General features: G+C 30.2%; 1 protein-coding gene across 1 annotated transcript; it reads left to right on the top strand.

The window, feature by feature from the left end:
• Window positions 1-10,341: 10,341 nt before the first annotated feature.
• LOC120091636 (polygalacturonase-like) lies at window positions 10,342-13,781 on the top strand. The gene is made up of 9 exons (XM_039049736.1): window positions 10,342-10,670; window positions 10,816-10,944; window positions 11,048-11,215; window positions 11,312-11,332; window positions 11,415-11,622; window positions 11,712-11,793; window positions 11,903-12,011; window positions 13,202-13,318; window positions 13,410-13,781. The coding sequence occupies exons 1-9, from the start codon at window positions 10,410-10,412 to the stop codon at window positions 13,623-13,625; spliced, it is 1,311 nt and encodes a 436-aa protein (XP_038905664.1). The 5' UTR covers window positions 10,342-10,409; the 3' UTR covers window positions 13,626-13,781.
• Window positions 13,782-14,113: the final 332 nt, after the last annotated feature.

The raw sequence follows: 14,113 nt of genomic DNA, 5'->3' as shown, positions 1-14,113 counted from the left end.
TTGATTATGGATATGATCTACAATTCCTATTAAATTGGAAAGTAATATTTGAATAAGATTCAATTAATTAATTCAAGAAAATTAGATTAACAAAGAATTAATTAATAGAGAGGTATTGCACATATATATACAATGTTTATTATATATATATATATATACACATTAAATTGGATTTAATGTATAAATAGTTATTTAATTAATGTACAAATTAAATTAAATAAGTGTTATTTAATTGTGCTAATTAATTAAATAATTTAATTAATTAATTGTGGAAAAGGGAAATAGGAAAATGATTATGAAAAGTGTTTGACCCTTCTCTATATAAAAACCTCCCTATGGCCCCTATGGCCCCTTTGGGAGATACTGACACTGACAATATATAACGCACAAGTGTTATTGTGCAAAATTTTTCCTAAGCCACAAAGAGAATCCTCTCTACTCTCCAAAACTCTTTTCTTCTCTCCCTCTCCCAATAGTTGGATACCACCTATCCTTCTCTTGGAATCCTAGAGAATAATGAGGTTACTCCCGTGGTAGTATTCGAGATTGTTCAAGAAATCGTTCGTGATCAAGATCATTGGAGGAATCCTTCGTTGGAACTTAAAGAGGATTGTTCATGAAGCTTGTGAATCTACAAAGTTAAGAATTATTCTAATCTTTTTCCCTAAAGCATGCTATGTTACATGCTTATATTTTGTTTTAGTATACTGAATTTGTTTATGTAAAAATCGAATTGCGGAATGCAAGGCGTTCACAATACTTCCGCTACGAGATTCGATCCCTTCATTTCTTACAAATAATAACTTGTATGATTGTATGGTTAAAGGATGTCATGCATGTCCAATTTGTGGAGAGAAAACGTCATCCACTTATTTACCAAAAGGGAAGAAGATGACATATCTCAGGCATCGTAAGTTTCTACCACGTCATCATCCATATAGGAAACAAATGAAGGCTTTTAATGGCGCACAAGAATTCATGAAATAGTGCTTGTACCATTACTAGCCTCGTACATAAATTATTTTTTTAATGGTTCCACGTCAATTAAATTCTATAGGGTGCAGGTACTATGTGCAAAAGTATATACACGAAATAGTGCATAATCCTAGTACTCCCATTACTAGCCACTTACATAAATTATTTATTTTTTATATGTTAGCTATAATTTAATAAATGATGTAAACTTATGTTGAGTTTATATTCTTTTTTTTCCTTTTTGTAGTTCAATATAGAAAATGCAATATACCAAAAGAAGAGATTGGCGTATTTCGAACAACATGGGTAAGTTTTGTTGGTTGATTTATGTAAGGATGTACTTATTGTGTTTTTGTCTTAATAGAATATAAATACTATCTTAGAATAAATCTTGATGAGTTTTGAGTAAAATATGTAAGTTTAGAATGAATCTGAAGTACTGATCGTTGTTTGTAGATAGACGAATTATTATCTAACCATGATCTTTTAATTGGAAGATTTTTGTATAATTTTTTGTTTATGGATATTTGGTGTAAGTAATCATGGAAGTACTCATTGATGTTGTGAAGGAAGAAATGATTATTAATATTATAAAAGTGTTTGGTATTTCTGATTGCAGTTTTAGAGAGGCGAGTGATTGGATATGATAATTTTAATTATTGTTCTATGGAAGTATGTTATTGATATACAAATGTTGGTTAGTATGCTTATTCATATTTGATAAGCACTTATAGAATGGATTGGAAGTACTAATTGTTGTTTGTAGATAAATTATTAAAAAAGTGTACCTTATTGTAGTTCTATGGATGTGTGTTATTGTATTTTAGGTAACTTTATATTTAGTTTTGTGGTAGAGTGTATTGTTGTGTCTATTATATATTTTAGGTTGGGGTCCTTTGCATTTATAGGTGGAAGAAATATTGTTGGCTTGCCACTCAGAACAATAAACATGCATAATACAACAGGGACGCATTACAATAAATAATCATATATATATATATGTGTATATATATATATATATAATAAAATACAATGATGGACATTTTATGACCCAACATGAGACATTAATGTCGTTTTTAACTCTTTGATCGACAACAAAAATGGATTGGACAATTTTAAAAATGAGGCATTAAAAAAATCGGACAATTATTAAAAAAAAATTTGGTAAAAAGCCGAGATAGAAGATAGTATACAATGTTGGTTTTCAACTGAAATTGAAGATGGTGTACAATACAACCGATATTGAAGATAATTGGTATTGAAATTTTTGGTCAGTTATAATGTCGGTTTAAAATTGACATTAAAGATAACCGACATTAAAGATCTTTTATAACAGATCATCAATGTCGATTTTCAACCGACGTTGCACCCCTATAATGTTAGGTTAAAACCAACAGTAAAGGCCAATTTTGTAGTAGTGTGGTGACAAATGTCGACATTAATGGTGGCAGGGGAACAAGTGAGAGAGAGAGAGAAATTGGGATGTAAAAGAAAGGGAGGGGGTCTGATTAATGAAGTGGAGGAGAAAGAAAGGGAACTATTAAAAGAATATATTTTTTTCCATGTCATCTTGCCCGATAAGCATTTATAAATTTTTTAATATTAAATTTAAAGGTTTTATTTAGAGATGGACGTTTTAAACCTATTTTTGAAAACTCAAGGGCCAAATTGATCAATTTAAAAGACCAAGACTAAATGTACCTATTCTTCAAAACTCAAGACCAAACAGGTATTTTTCCCAAATAAACTGAAACAAAACTTATTACATAAATTCTATAATACATCCGTCGTTTACGCATATATAGATATATTCAACATATATTTTTACCACTAAAATAAGCATGACTCAACTGATATAAAATTTATATTATCGATCTCAAGGTTAGAAGTTGATCTCCCACCCAATTAACATAAAAACGTATGTGCACATGTTAATATATAAGTAAAGTAAAATGACTAAGTCTACTAAGATTTGTTCAATTTCTCTTTAAATTATTCTAGAAGAATTTTAATTTTTATTCTAAACTTTCAATTTTATCGAATTAGATCTTAGACTCAGTTACATGGTACACTTCTAATTTCTATCCAAAATTTTAACCTAATGCACTTGCTAATTTCAACACGAAGTCGTGTGAAAATCTTGTTGAGTTTTTAGCAAAATATTAGAAGTGAAGTTGTTTTACATTGAAAAAGTTCAAGAAAGTGATGATCTCTAAGCACTATAAAGGAGTCTATGTGTTTAATTTTAAATTGTGTTAGAATCACTTTTAGCTTAAGTGTGCTAACTCTATTTTAATTCTTTTTTTGTACTCTCTAGTTTGAGAGCGAGGAAAAGAGTGTGAGTGATATAAATATTTTGAGAGTGTGCTCTTGTAATTGAGGTCGGGGAGAGATTTATCTGCAATTGTAATAATTTTCCACATAATAAAATTATTCTAGTTCGTAGTTTTTTCTTCAATTTGAAATTTTTCCATGTTAATTCTTGTGTTTTCAGTTTTATTATTATATTTGATTTTTTCTACTTATTTAAGTCATAGTAGTAGGTTTTTTTCCCAACAAATCTCCTAAATTCACTATTTTCAATAACCATATATTGAATAACTTTGTCGAAACTCACAAACTTCTAACAAAAGTGTAACTATAATGTCGTTTTTGAAATGTTTTGGTTACAAAGTATCATAAAGTCAAAAGTTTGAGATTGAAATTCAACCTTATGTTCCAAAATACTCCAAATTTACTCCGCAAGAGGTGGATGAGAATGTTAGGTATTTGGATAAAATGGACATGAAACCAACAGAACAAAGCCTTCCTTAAAATTTGAGACTTTACTAAATTTAACACAACACTTACGCTTACTTTATAAATGAATGATACTTTCCTTTGCCCTCCATCAACTCCACGTTTAATGGGCCATTTCTATGCAATTGTTAAGGTTAGGTTGGAGATTGGTGATGGACTCTTTAGTTTTCGTCTTTTTACTTCTACAAGAAGTTGAATGATTTGTAAAGTACTTTTTATTATATGACGGGAAAGTGACGTTGTTTAGTCTTCGAGATTTATGGTTTGAATTTAAATTAAAGGTCCTTAAATTTTAAAAAAGTATCTTGTAAGTTTATGGACTTTCAATTCGGGTTTTAATAAGTTTTTAAACATTAAAAATGTGTAGTACGTCATGAACTTTTGATTTTGTGTTTTATAGGTCCATGAACATATTATAAAAAGATTAAATTGTGGAAAATATATTTTGTTTTAGAAATACTCCTGAACATTTAAATATTTTACTTACATTCTTAAATTAAAAAAATAAAAATAAAATAAAATAAAAAGTCAAATATAGTTTTAGGAATACCATTGAACCTTCAAAAATTGTAACCTTAAAAAAATTATTAAAAATAAAAAGTCATTACCATTAGTATATAGATAAAAACTGTTTATCTACATCATCACGTCTATCTTTAATTTCATTTTTCTCATCTACTTAAATTTATGTTCAAACACTTTCCTATTTTTCCTCTTTTTTTTAGTCTTTTTCACTACCCTATTATATTGTTCCTCTTTTTCATTTCCCAATCAAGATATATTGGCTATTAGAAAGAAAAAAGAAAAATAATAGAACCACCAAAGAATCTTAGGACTTAATTTTGGAAAGGAAAAAAAAGAAAAAGAAAACATATGCATTACTAAATTTATAATGATGAATATTTTGTAGATCCTTTTTATAGTACAAATTTGTCTATTTGTTTTAGTTAATTAAGAAGATTTCCCATGATGGAATATGAAATTCCTTTGTTGATTATTCTTATATTTGACAATTCATCATTTTGCTGAGTTTTGAGGTAAGATTTTGATATTTTGTAAGATTTTAACTTGATGTCTTTTATCCCATTTGGTTTATGAGAAAATAGATGTAAGGATTTAAAAAACAAATCTTTTAATGTATTTAACAAACCATCGTTTTGCTTAATTATGTATATATGCTTAACCAAATACTCCATATGCTATTTTTGAGTATATAGATAGGAGGATTCGAATTACAAACTTTTTTATCGTAAACATATTCATATACCAATTCAGCTATGCTTATTATAATCTATATTTTATTTTATTAACGAATTGAATTTGAACATGACCATTATGGATATTAGGGGTCCATTTAGCCTCTCTTTTTCCTTCGAGATATCTCGTGGCACCAAATGTTGTAATGACTTGAAACATGATTTATAGTAGATTTTGTTACTAAAATTTTAAGTACAACATTTCACATCTCTCCTACCTTATTATTATTATAATAATAAAAAAAACCTCTTGTTTAGGAAGATATCACCATATGTACTAAGAGACTTTTATTTATTATTATTTTTATATCATATATATGTATATGTGTGAGTGTTTTCAATCTATTATGGGATTGATAAGTTAGTATATAAATATTAAAAAGTATTCAAATTCAATTGCTAATATTCAAATACTAAAAAAAAATATCTACCTCTTTCATCCAAAATGTGTAAAGGTTGATAATTGATAGTTAAAAGTAATATTTTGATATTCAAACAATTACTATTGACCAAATAAAATTTGATGATATAATTTCTCTCAAATATGAACAAAGGCTTGGGTCATCATATAAAATGATGATGACTTAGATTTTGTTGGTTAATGGAAAAGGCCTCAACTTTGACAAACACACAATCCAATTGGGCAAAATGGCAATATGCCACATGGGAAAAAAAAGCAACATCCACTTTCATTTCCACTTTAAAACTTTACAAACCCCCAAAAAAAGAAAAAAAGAAAAAAAAAACTAAATTCTCTTGCAGTTTTTTTCCCCTCTTTAATTCTTAACAAATTCAAATCTAGATGGGTTCTGAGTGCAATATAATCTTCCCTACCTGACTATTGCCAAACACAGCCCAATTTTTCTTTCTTTGACACCATCAAAATTCTTGCCTACTTTGGTTGACCTACAAGGGATGCTTTTCTTTCTTTCTTTATTTTAGTTCAATACAACATTTTAGTGGAAGATTCAAATCTTTTAACATCTTGATCATGGCATATAGTTTAATTAGTTGAACTTTTGTTTGTGTTACGAACTACTGAAACGAGGGAATATAAAAGATTTGTTACTCAAACCGTTAAGAACTTTGATATGTATCAACTTCACCAAAAAGTTTAAAGAAGAAAATTGTGAACAACCAAGGTAAAGTTCATTACGTGCTTCAGTCATTAAATCCTCGAATAAGTTTGTGCTATCTTTTTCTTGACCATTAGAGGGCATTTCATTCTTGATCTCTTCTTCTTCTGCATCTTCGTTTCCAATTGGAACTTGTAGATTGTTTATAAGATTTAGCATTTCATTTTCTTCAACAACATTGCACTTTATACTATTTGCTATATTGAATGAGTTATATAACTTTCAAAACTTGTAGATAAGTTTATTGGTTGTTCATGATATATTCATTCACAGTATGAGAAAAATATCTCATATGTTAATAGATGTCACTCCACACCATCTACTATTTTCCATATTGAATCATATAATTCTCATCTTGTTTCTTCTAGAGCCATTAACATGAAACTTTTCCACATCTAAAAACTAGGATACTCCTCTATACTCGACCGATAATTTATTTCTAAGTCTGATCCATTCTTTGTTCATCCTTAAAAATCAACCTTTTTTGACCAATTTGTAATCCAAAAAAGTTATAACCTATATTATTTAGACAATGAGTTGTGGCTAATTGTTAAAAAAGTCTTTGGCACTTGAATAATGAACCAATTTTTTTTAATAATTTGTTTGAATTTTTTATAAATCGTTGACACTTGGTTTAAAAGTATAAATTTAATTAATCAAATAGGTTCAAGTTAAGTTGTTAAAATTTCTTAGAGGTTTATAGATGCTTATAGAAGTAAGAGAAATTATATTGATTTGAGTATAAAAATATACTCAAATATACCATGAATTTATTAGAGGCTTATGGATGCTTATGGATGCTTATAAGAAAAGCACTTATAAAAATATACCACAAATTCATCCCTCCATTTCTCTCTAAACAAAAAAACCAACCCAACATAATAATTCAAAATCCAAGCCAAATATTTGGACCCCTAATTTTCTTATTATGTTGATGTAAGAAATTTCATTAAATGTTAATGATATTTTTCAGGAAAAAGTTCATTTTTTTACAATAAATTTGTCAAATTTAATCAATTTTAATGCAAAATTATAATTAAATTTAATCACATTGCGCCTCAAACTTAGAAGATTGATTCAAGCTTAAACTCTTCAAAGTATTTCTATTTTATAGTGACCTAAGATTCATTTGCATCAACTTTTTGAAAGTTTCCATGCACCACACTCATAGATTTTCACTTTCTAAATCAAAGTAAACCTATCACTTTCTAAATCCAAGAATCAGAGTAGAACAAATAGAGGAAAAAGATACAAAGAACCAAAAATAAGAAAACTTCTAATCTAAAGCATATGAAAAATTAAAATGAGGAGAAACTTACCTCTAGACGGCCAGATTTGGCTGAAACAGAGAGACAAAGATGACAGAGAGACAATATCAGCCGGAAACGGAGTGAAAAGCCAGGAGATCAATGGAGAGGCCCAACTGGATGGAAGGAAACGGTCAGAGATCAATGGAGAGGCGCAGTTGGATGGAGATGAAACTTGCATGGTGTGTAACCCCTAATCGATTGGATTGCAAATCTGGAAGGGTAGAGGAGCAGATCTTCGATTCGAGGTTTTTAAACTCATCTTCTAACGACTTAATGAACGCGTCAAGATTTCAAACCCATATCCTGACGTGTAGGAAAGACATGTCGGGAGACGAGCCCTATACAACGACGAGAGTTAGAACTTACTCATGACGCCTACAATACAGCATCAGTGATAGGCTTTCTCTAGACTATCCAGCTCTTGACGGGTGGTTATAGTGTCGGAGAGTCTTCTTTTTCTTTGTAGTGTAATTTTGCCTTTATTTTGTTTTTTTTTTTTTTTTGTGGTGTTTGTGTGGGCCTTGACCTCGAGCTAAGGTCCCCCTCTTCTTTTAGCAACTCAATATCTTTGCAATATATATATACACACACATGAATAACATAGTCGACCAATTGACTAGCCAAATCATATTTTTTCATTAGTCAACAGATGATCCAGGGACCTTTTAAGATCATTTTTTTTTAAAAAAAAAAAATTAGGGACCAATGGTAAGTTTTTTAGGAGGATCAAAAATAGAAAAATAATGAAAACTATTTACACAAAATAGCAAAATTTTAATCTTTTTTGATATAGAGAGACCAAATAGAGGCTGATAGAAGTCTATTTTGTGTATATCAATGATAGAAATTGATAGAAATCTATCACGATAGACGCTGATAGAAGTTTATTAGTGTTTTTTTTTTTTTTTTTTTTTTTGCTATTTTATGTAAATAGTTTAACATTTTTTTATCTGTGAAAATTTCCTTTTTTTTTTTTTAAATATTAGAGATCACATAAAAATTTGGTCTTCAAACTTAATGACAAAGTTTATCCTTAGAATAACATAGGAGATAAATAACTTATAATCAAGTCATTTTCACTAAAATCACTTAGAAACATATTTTAAGTTTATCTTCACATATTTGAATTTTTTTTCAATTTATAATTAAAACGTAAACATTTTTGTTTTTCACGCAAAATATATATAATCACCTAGGTTGAAATGCACTTACTAATAGGAGCTTTAGCTTACTTTCCGAAATTTTTCGATAAAGGTTTTTTTTTCCTTCTTTAAATTCAATGCAGTTGTAAGATGAGGGATCCAATCATGAACATTTGAAACGGTAATTATATTGTTATCTTATTTTATCGTACTATGTTCAAAATTGAATGGACTACTTTATGATATACTGTATTTGTGTTATTTTATTATATTTAATAAAAAAAAATGAATGTCACGAATATCTTTTAAATGCACCCAAAATAAAGAACTAGTATGTTCTTATAATTTGGAACAACTATAGGTTGAAAATCTTTTTTTTCCTTTTTTTATTATCAATAAATACATTTTAAGACAATGATGATTATGTAGAAAATAAATGGGCATGAGGTAGTTGATTCACTGAAAATAATATTTTCATTCCCATCATTCCAGCACAAATCTTTTCATATAGAATACAAAATTCATCTTTTTCAAACCCTTTTCATTTTAAAAATCACAAAAGAATAAAAAAGGGTTCCAAAAAACAGCCCACAAAACAATTTTTAAACAATACACTAAAAGAAACAACATCCAAATCCTATAAACATACAAATCAAATGACACTTTTTTTTCTTTTTTTTTTTTTTTTCAAAAAAGAGTAGATGAAATCTTACCCAATTTTTAAATGTACATTTTTCGCATTTTTCTTACGTAATATCGGTGTGAAATTACCAAAATGAAAAAATTGTACATGTAGACTGGGATCTCGCTCTCGCTACCCCGCTCCTTGGAGTTTAGATTCTCCACTACTAGCTCTCTATTTTCTCTTATATCTTACTCTCATTTTTTGTTCTTAACTCTCGCACTTTGGTCTCATTTTTTTATATTAAAAGTAAGTGAATAAAAAAAGTGGGGAGATTGAGAGCGGAAAAAGGGAAAGTCAAGAGTTGAAAGCCCAATACGTGCGTACAATAAGATTATTTAGATAATTTTTGTCAATGATAACGTAAGCAAAAGGTAAAAAAAAAAACAATTAATAAAAAGACCCTTATGTTTTAAAAAGTAAGGCAAATTCCATTTTGGGCTCCAATTTTAGGTCTGTGCAATTATCTCAAAATATTCTCAGTTGTTTCTAAAAACCCAGATGAACAAATGATAAAACGATCTGAATTTCGCAAGTAAAAACAAACTAACTCACAAACAGCTGAAAAGAAAAACATGTTCAGTTACAAGAACTCATAACACAGTTTTTTAATCACAGCCTTTGATTTGGAAATCAATGGCTCTGATTGAATCTGAAACCGCACCAAACGAGTTTAGAGGATGAAACACGTCTTGAAATGGCGATTTGTATACAAAAATTAAAGCCATCGTGGACCGGAAATAGTGGAAAGAAATAAGAGTTTGGCAAACCAGCAATAAAAATGCTTCAGTTAAACAAAATCCAACTGATTTTCTTCAATGTCTCAGTATGAAAATCAAGAGTTTTTGACTGCTCAATTTCCTATTCTGCCTTCCATTGATCACTTTAAAGTGCTTTTGAATCCACCCATAAGAACTATTTTCTAATAAAACTGCTTTTTCCAAGTCAAAATTATCTCTCTATAGACATAGAGAGTAAAAAATATTTGGTTTCAGCTCTTCTCTATATATACTCTCTGCCAAAACACAGCAAATTGGAGTCTTATCTTCAGCATTTTTCTCTTCATTCGAAACTTTGTGTTTAGAAAGTGAAGAAGAAACATAAAGAAAATGCATCAACAAAACCATTTGTTCATCTTTTTCATAGCATTTTCTCTGTTTTCTCTCTGTTTTGGCAATTACCTTGAGGACCCACTTCCTGTTTCTCAATATCATGATCAAATTTTTAGTCATTATCCCAGATGGAACACGGATTTTCACAGCTTGATGACGACAAAGACGCGATATAGAGGAAGCTCGCTTTCGGGTTCAACAAAGGTGGTGAATGTGGATGATTTTGGAGCTAAGGGAAATGGAGGAGATGATAGTAAGGTAGAAACCTCATTGAACATATTCAAACTCTATATTTACATTTTCGATACCGAGTAACCCGCTATTCTCCAGGGAGCTGTCCTCCCCGAAACAATCTACCGGATATGAACTTATTAGTTTTGTTTTTCATGAATGTATGTTTTAGGCATTTGAGCTTGCTTGGAGGGAGGCTTGTTCTTCTAGGAAGGCAACTCTTTTGGTTCCTAAAGGAAGGACATATTATCTTAAGCCAATCACTTTTTCAGGTCCTTGTAGATCTCCTTTAACACTAAAGGTAAGAGTATAAGCATATATCACATACTAAAAGTTAATGCTGATTTTCAATATCATATTTTAGGGAAACTTTGTGCTCATTTTTTTGTTATTTTCATTTTTAGATCAATGGAATGATCAAAGCTTCTCCAAGAATGTCGGATTACGACAACGATCGTCGGCATTGGCTTAAATTCGAAGGAGTTGACAACTTTGTTGTAGAAGGCAATGGTATCATCGATGGGAATGGCAGAAAATGGTGGCAAAACTCTTGCAAAGTGAACAAAGAACTTGTAAATACTTTGATCAACTATATCTCATATTATAAAATCTCATTTCTTAGTTGAACCATTGGCTGATGATTGTTTTTCTCTTGGATTCATCTGCAGCCTTGCAGGAGAGCACCAACGGTTCGTCACTATTCTTTTGATCTTCAGAAACGTTTTTGACATCGTCTAATCGAAATTATTCACTTGTTTTCCTTATGTGCAGGCTGTAACTTTCTACCAATGCATCAACTTGGTTGTGACTAACCTGATGTTCAAAAATGCACAACAAATGCATTTGACATTTCAGAAATGCACCAATGTCAAAGCTTTGAATCTTCGGGTCGTCGCCCCAGGAAATAGTCCCAACACGGATGGAATTCACATCACAGAAACTCAAAATGCTATAATAAGAAACTGTGTCATTGGAACAGGTACACTCACAGAAAATGAAACAACTTCTATACTTTCTTTACTAAAGGGTTGATCTGAAATCTGTATTTTTTTTTCTTTGTGTTCAAAGGGGATGATTGTATTTCAATAGTAAGTGGGTCAAGAAATGTTCAAGCTATGGATATCACTTGTGGGCCAGGTCATGGAATAAGGTATTCTTCAACTGAATTTGAAGCATTTTTTCAAACTGTTACTGCTATTTTGGTCTGATTTTGTTTCATATTTACAATGTTGTGATCTGATTTCTTAATTCCATTGCAGCATTGGGAGCTTGGGAGCTGGAAACTCAGAAGCTGAAGTTTCAAACATAAGAGTAAATAGAGCATTGATTTCAGGAACCAGCAATGGAGTGAGAATAAAGACTTGGCAGGTATATGAAGGGTAAAATTACTTTGAATTTTGAATATTTTTGTAAAGATTTGGAATTTGAAAAAAATGATATGATTTTCAATGTAAAGCAACAAACTTTATGTTGCAATCAACTTCACTAAAGGCATAAAGTAATGAAATCTATTCCCCATTTCTCGACTTCTTTGTATTTGACAGAGAAAAATTGGTCATGCTTTCAAACTACCATTGACCCTTTGGCCAAATTTCCAAACTACCAAACTACCATGGACCCTTTAAACTTCAGTTTCTAAATGCTACAATACTTAGCTCCCCTTTTCTTCTCCATTTCTTTTTCTTAAAAGGGGAAAAATCAAACTTCTTAGTACAAATTTTATGGCAGTTTGACTCATTTTGACCTCTTTTCTTCTTCATCTCAAATCAATAAACTAAGTTAAATAGTAAATTAGCTAGACTTTCCTATGTGAATTATTATGGATGAATATGAAAAAATGATACCTCATGTGTCATTAAAACCAGAGTAATTCTAGCCTCCTTGCTTCCATTTTGAATATTGATGGTGATTTGCACACCAATGAGTGTTTATGAGGTGTCACTAATGGGTCCATGAGTTCACAAGTGTTTAGTGGGTGTAGTTGAATGGTACTTGACAATAAGGGTATGAGTTCATACTTCAAACCAACAAAATGGACAAATGAAAGAACGACAAAACTAAGTCAATTCAGTTGGTGCAAGGATCACAAATTTGTTTTAATTAATTTGTTTAATCAGAAAAAAAATATTAAATGCAGCAACTTTTACTCTTTTTTTTTAAGGTTAAACTACAAGTTTAATCCCTCAATTTTAAAAAAATGTTGAATAATTCTCTAAACTTTCAATTTTGTTTAATAGTTCCCTTTGAAGCTTGTAAAAACTAATTGACCATTCGAAATTTATCTGTCATACAATAGAATCCTTTTATTTTGTCTCTGATAGATCTACCAATTCTTAAAAAAATAAAGTTGAATTAAATTTATAATTTTGAAAATTTATGGACCAAATAAACAAACTTAAAGTTAGGGACTAAACTTGTAATGTAAATTTTGTTTCCAAATATTATGAGTATAACTTAAACCGTAAACCCTAAACTCTGTCGACCGTTCCCATTTGGTTTTTCTGGAAAGTTGATTTTGTTTGCCTTTCAAATTTTGATAATGAATGGTATATATACAGGGAGGCTCTGGATATGCTAAAAACATAATGTTTCAAAATGTTGTCATGAAGAATGTGAGCAACCCAATAATTATAGACCAGAATTACTGTGATAAAAAGGAATCATGTCCAGAACAGGTAAAGAAATTTAGGCATAATCCTGATAAAACAATGAACTAAATAAAATTCAAAGTAAAAAGTTTTTTTTCTTGCTCTTATGGATGCACAGAATTCAGCAGTGAAAGTAAGCAATGTGGTGTACAAAAACATTAGAGGAACAAGTGCTTCTGATGATGCCATCAAATTTGATTGCAGCAAAAGCTTCCCTTGTCAAGAGATTTCTTTGCTTGGAGTTCATATAGTTGGTCAAGGAGATGAAGTTGCTACAGCTTCCTGTGAGAATGTTAGGTTGAAAAATAGGTGGAAAGTTTATCCACAGTGTTAGAAATTTTTTGTCACTCAAATATAGTTGTTGAACTATGTAAATGGATGTCATACCAAATTTTCACTTTATGGTAGGATAATATGCAACCCTTCGATCTTGAAAATGTAAAGGTTGTCTTAACCGTTCAACTATGTTCATATGGATCCCAGTTTACACATATAAAAAGTTTCTTTTTCCTTTTCAATCTGTTCTGTTTCTTCCTCCAAGCAATTTCATTGTGTGATCAAGCAATTATGGTTGTTAGAACAATTAACTTTGATTGCTCACCACCTTCCTCGAACCATTATAACCCTTACTAAACTTGATATTTTAACTAAAAGGAGAAAAGAAATTTACTTTCTACCCAAAAGAAGATTGGATCAGAAACTAGATGACAGCATTATCCATGAACTAGAATCCAGTAGGTAGAAATCACAAGCCCCCATATCAACTCTGGTTGAGACTGATCTTGGCAGTTGGCATGATCACAAACCAGGGGCATTCATCTT

The sequence above is a fragment of the Benincasa hispida genome, chromosome 11 (genome assembly GCF_009727055.1).
Source record: "Benincasa hispida cultivar B227 chromosome 11, ASM972705v1, whole genome shotgun sequence".
Lineage (NCBI taxonomy): Eukaryota > Viridiplantae > Streptophyta > Magnoliopsida > Cucurbitales > Cucurbitaceae > Benincasa > Benincasa hispida.
Note: the sequence above shows the minus strand (reverse complement) of the source record. Positions and strands in the feature narration are given on the sequence as shown.